This window comes from Alosa alosa, chromosome 11, assembly GCF_017589495.1.
Source record: "Alosa alosa isolate M-15738 ecotype Scorff River chromosome 11, AALO_Geno_1.1, whole genome shotgun sequence".
NCBI classification, from domain to species: domain Eukaryota; kingdom Metazoa; phylum Chordata; class Actinopteri; order Clupeiformes; family Clupeidae; genus Alosa; species Alosa alosa.
Window position 1 is genome coordinate 30,906,966 of NC_063199.1, and position 5,874 is coordinate 30,912,839.

Here is a 5,874-nt window from a genome sequence, read left to right on the forward strand (position 1 = left end):
TATTCTGAAAATGACATTTTAATACTACAACTTTGTAACTGTGGCTTTTACGTCTATGTTTTAATTGTCAGAGCTGTTATACCATTGATTATTCGGATTATTGGATGTTCATTTAGCCTACAGATGAGTCGCAAGACTTTTCAGCAAGATTGTTCCATTAGGCCTAAGCGTCAACAGTTTTGGGTTAATTTATTGAAGGAAAATGATCAGCTAAATTATCCAAAAATGTTCTGATTCCGATTTACATTGCTTTCGTTGTTCTGTTTTTCTAGATTACACACAAACACCCGGGAGACTGAAATCGTTTTTTCCGACTCAAGTGCAATGCTTTCCTCGATGTCGCTTGTGTGGGTCGTGGCATTTTTCGCCGTCGGCTCATCGCTCACCTCCTTCCCCGAGCACAGTAAGAGCTCATTAATAACCATCTGTTCTATGCCCGATTGTCCTTCTTGGATATCTTGTGTCATCCTCCGCAGCCTCCTTTTTCATTAGCTCTCCAAGAAAATGTCGGCATGGTTTATTTCCTTCCTTACTGTTCGTCAGGATAACGGAATTTCGTGAAACTTAGTAGGCCTATAAGGGTGCGAGCCAAGGAAGTGTCCATCTCATAAAAAGTTGGCACACCCCGCGCATAGCCTAACAAGGCGATACAATCAAATAGCCTAAAGGCGCGAGTGGCGCTGTTGCGCAGTATATGGGTACGATAGGCCTAGACACACGCACACAATAGACAGAGATTTTTCATAGAAATTGATTCTTTTAATACATTTCAACATATTATTTATTGTAATAGTCAATATTTCATTTCAATTTCACAATACAAAGAAATAAACTAAAGGATTTACTCTGAGTGCCATTCTCAATTTCACAACGTAACTCATTTGAACCAGACCACCGTCTCAGATAGGCTATCCTCAGTGTCGAACTAATTTTGGTGCGACAAATTATGTTTCAGTTTTATCGGCACAATTTAGGCTACTTTCGATACACATGTTTGAACATTTGAAAATAGACAATTTGTTAAACATAATAGTTATCAAACATGCTTGATGTGATGAATTCAGTATGTTAACATGGTCAAAATATAAGTGGAGGATTTAAGTCAGATTACAGTCCTAATCAAGATTAATTTAAAACATCGAATGCATTAATGTTTCCAAAATTAATTAATTAGTTGAGAAAAGACTTTTCACTGAGAAGCCATTCTTGCCATAAAAGTTCTTTGATTTTTTTTGGTCACTGAATGGCAGTTGCTATAAGATAAGAATGTGCCATTTTTGAACTTTTTAATATTTTTATCTTGATGATTTAATTATCATTAAATATGTGTGTGTTCATGCGTGTACTGTATATGTGTGTGTGTGTGTGTGTGTGTGTGTGTGTGCACTCAACAGGGCAGGTGGTAAACAGGGGAGCCACTGTCATCCTGACATGTAGTACCGACTTTAAGGGCCCCATAAGATGGATATACTCTCCCCCTGAGGAGGATGATTTTGAAGTGCACCAGGGCAGCCAGCTATCCCTCTCGAACTTTGATGAGCCTGGCAAATACTCCTGCTGGGGCGGAGACAGGCTCCTCGACAGTGTATATGTCTTCCTAGAAGACACTCCCGACAGTACAAGTGAGTATTTCTGGAGGACAAAGCATACATTTTGGTGTGTGTTTCTGGTTATCAAATATCTATTACATACATGTTGAAGAAAAGCATTGTTTTGATAAAAGCATGGGCATCAGTACTGCTTCATGTCTCACTCAATCTTATGCTCACTCTGTCTTCCTCTCTCTGTCACTCATCCTCTCTCTGTCACTCATCCTCTCTCTTCCTCTCTTTTTATCACTCTGCCCCCCCCACTCTGTGTTACTCTGTCACTTTCTGTTTCTCTCTCTGTCTCTAGCCCCAGAACTGAACTGTTTGGCTGAGACCTACGGTTGCTCCATCAAATGCTCTTGGGTTGATCCAAACTACACAGCTGTGCGGCTGAGGAATCAACGGTAGTATTCACACACACACACAGACACACAAACACACACACACGCATACACATACACATGGTCACACACACACACACACACACACACACACACACACACACACACACACACACACACACACACGTACCCCACATACACACATACATGCACATGTTCTTCACACACACACACACACGTACCCCACATACACACATACATGCACATGTTCTTCACACACACACACACACACACACACACACACACACACACACACACACGAACACTAACACACATATATGATCAGACAAACAGATATTGCAAATTTTGACATTGCTTACACTTTTCCTTGGGCTCAACATGTTTTATGTGTGTGTGTGTGTGTGTGTACAGAGACGATGGTAAGTGGGTATCTCAGTCCCCTGAGGGAACGTTCATTGTGTCCCACGTCACTGACTCTGAGGAGATGGTGCCACTGAAGGTCACCCTGGAAGCCATCAATGATCAGAAATACCTGCAGATCAACAAGACCTTCTACCTGCGCAACATCAGTGAGTATGTGTGTGTATGTGTGGTACGTGAGTGTGTGTGTGTGTGTGTGTGTGTGTGTGTGTGTGTGTATGTGTGCCTTTGTACTTATGTGCTAATATGCATGTGTGTGATTATGTGCTTGTGTGTGTATGTGTGTGTGTGTAGTCCATCCCTCCCCTCCTAAGGTCCTGTGGCGTAAAAAAGGTGATGTTTTAGAGGTGGATGTGAATCCTGCAGACACCTGGGCCAAACCCACCAGCTACTACCCCCTGGAGTACCAGATAGAGTACAAGAAGACAGATAACGGGGAGGTACTAATACACACACACGCACACACTCTCTCTCTCTCACACTCACACTCACACACTCTCTCTCTCTCTCACACACACATACACACTCGCTCTATCTCACTCATTTACATACACTCTCTCTCTCGCTCGCTCGCTCTATGTCACTCATTTACACACAAACACACACACAGAAAGGCAGACCATATATAACACAGTGAAATCTTTCTCTTTCTCTTCAGACGGTGAAGCAGCTGTGCTGTAAGGGAGAGACAGCGGTTAGTGCTACTTATTTACAATATACGCAAGTAATGTTGCTGCTGATATTACAATATTAAGTTGTTTATTTTTATTGAGTCTTTGCTCATCTAAACCTCATCCTTCTCCTTTCCCTCACACACACCACACACACACAGGATTGCTGGCGTAAAGCGAAGTGCCAGGTCCACGTTCGGGTCAGCAAGTTCCGTGTCCGTTCCCGGGACCCTCTGGTTCACCGTGACTGGGAAAGTGGAGAGTGGACATCTTGGGAAAATGTAACTTACTGACGCTAGTCTCCCTGTCTTTTCTCTCTCTCTCCCTCTTTGTCTGTTTCTGTCTTCTCTCCATTTCTCTCTCTCTCTCTGTCTCTCTCTGGGGTTTCCCCTTCAGGCTCTAGCAAAGTCGCCACAATATTCCGTACAGTCTGCCGCCTCTGGTTTGGCGCGGTATTGCACGGTATTGCACTTACGATCGGATGATTTAGCAATACGATGTCCTATGGCAGGGAGCACTGTACGGAACACTGTTGCTAGCTTCTACTCATTCACACTGATGTGTGTATTTTATTTATTTATTTATTTATTTATTTATTTATTTATTTATTTATTGTCACACAGTGACATCTGTGCTGAATGTACAGTATGTTTATGTGTTTGTGGATACAGTTTCCACAATTGGTCCTGTGTTTGTGTTTCACTCTATTCTATTAAAATCTTCATTCATATATCTGTTTCACTATTGTTTGTCTGTTTATCTGTCTGTTTATTATTATGTTTACATGTGCATGTCTGTGTGCACATGTGGGAATGAGAATTATATATCCCTTTCTAGAGAGAGAGAGAGAGAGCATCATGATTAGTTGTCATATGAAGGTAATTTAAGCAAGTATAGCTGGTCTCAGTGCAGACACCCCCATCCCGTTTGGGTTTAGTTTCAGGGATTTCTATGCAATATGCCTGGAAATGGGTCTGACCAGTGCAATTCCTAGTGGCCATACATCAGTGGTGGCAATTTCTTCATAGTCATCAGCCCAAAAGAGCCTCTATTCAATATTTCCAACAGCTTCACATTCTGTTACCAATGACAAAGGTTGAGTCTGGCACTTAGGGTCCTCTATTATCAGCAAAACCAAATGCAACTATGAGCAGTGGGATTCCACACCTTTAACCCCACTCTATTCTGAACTTGCCCGTGAAGCCATTTATCTCAAAAGAGCACAGGATCGAGCTTCTTACTTGACAGGCCACAGTGCCGGCCATTTTGTCTTCGGATAACTTGTGTTTACTGTGGTAATCCTCTATATTCCTCTGGAGAAACTGAGCTGATGTGGGAGAATCACAGCTTTTGCAAGTTTCTTAGGAATATATTTTGTATGTTATGGCCAGTGACTGAAAACAGAATGATTTTTGTTCCCGTTCAAGTGTCCAAAGGCCTATCTCCACTAAATGGTAACCTGTTAGAACGTTATAGAAGATTATGTTAATAGTCATTTTGGTTACATATTTGGAAAAGGTGGTTATAGTGTGGATATGAAAATCCACTCCATCAACTCAATAGGCTTGGCCTTTTATACAGGGGAGACACTGATTCATAAAAATCTGACTATATTCATCCTATAAGGGGTCTGGGGAACACTGTGTGTGCAGGTGACTTTCCAAGTGTAACGGATACCAGCTATAGCTTAGCTGTGTTTGTGGAACGTTGGTAAACTTCACTCCCCGACACCTCAAGAGTGGTGCTGGCATGCGAGCCAGTAGCCTGGGCTATTGGCTCAACTGTCAGCACGCTCGCCTCCTGATCCGAGGTGCTGCTGTTCGCGGGTTCGAGTCCGGGCGTGTGCAGGGCTGAATCGCGCAGGTTCAACACAATGCAGGTTACACAAGCCTATGGACCTTTGACATGTTAAAGCTGTTAAACATCAGTAAGAAAGCCGTGAAATTCCCATGTAAGTCTATGTGACAGGCATGGACATGGTCTCAAAGGGGAAAAGGCATGGCATGGCGTCAGTCGAAATATGTCTGTGTCATTTGGTTGCTCGATCCAGTGTTCTTTAGATCAACACCCCAAACCAACAAAGGCTCATGTTCATGACACAGGTCACAGATCATAGATCAGGTTGCGTGAGATGAAAAGCCTCAACACTATTCTTACTTTTGCCATTTGTTTGGGATGGGATGAATACAATTGTTTTGTTTTAAAGTATTTATTTTTTGGCTTTTATGCCTTTAATGCGACAGGATAGTAGAGAGTGACAGGAAGTGAGTGGGAGAAAGAGCCGGGGTGGGATCCGGAAAGGACCACAAGGCGGGAATCGAACCCGGGTCGCCGGCGTGCGGTGCAGGTGCCCAAACCAGTTGTGCCACGGGCGGGGCCAGGATGAATACAAATTTGATGCAACACATTTTTTTTCTAAATAGAGCCGTCAACAATTTATTGTCTTAATGCCTGACATATTCCAAACATATGACTCATGTCTATTTTAGGTGATTATGTTAGTTGTTACTATTGATAATACTAAAAAGATATCTAAAGTAATCTGACACCAAATATTTTCTCTCAGTGAACATGGTTTTGGTAGAACAGAACATATTCTTATGGTATAACATATTACTATTACAACTACGTATCACACTAGGTAAGCTTCAACAGCTATTGAAACCAACAGTCAGTTCTCGTTTTAGAATGATTCTAAGGGCCCAGCACTGACAGGGGACACAGAATTATTGTCTGTCATAGGGCCCACATTTTCTAGCAGCGCCCCTGAACACACACAAACACACACACACACACACTCTCTCTCTCTCTCTCACACACACACACACTCTC

General features: G+C 42.5%; 1 protein-coding gene across 1 annotated transcript; it reads left to right on the forward strand.

Annotated features, from left to right (window-relative positions):
• Window positions 1-278: 278 nt before the first annotated feature.
• Window positions 279-3,539, forward strand: si:dkey-88e18.2 (interleukin-12 subunit beta). Its single transcript, XM_048256802.1, has 7 exons — window positions 279-403; window positions 1,395-1,622; window positions 1,897-1,993; window positions 2,363-2,520; window positions 2,666-2,811; window positions 3,030-3,065; window positions 3,204-3,539. Exons 1-7 carry the CDS (start codon window positions 325-327, stop codon window positions 3,333-3,335), a joined length of 876 nt encoding a protein of 291 aa, XP_048112759.1. The 5' UTR covers window positions 279-324; the 3' UTR covers window positions 3,336-3,539.
• Window positions 3,540-5,874: the final 2,335 nt, after the last annotated feature.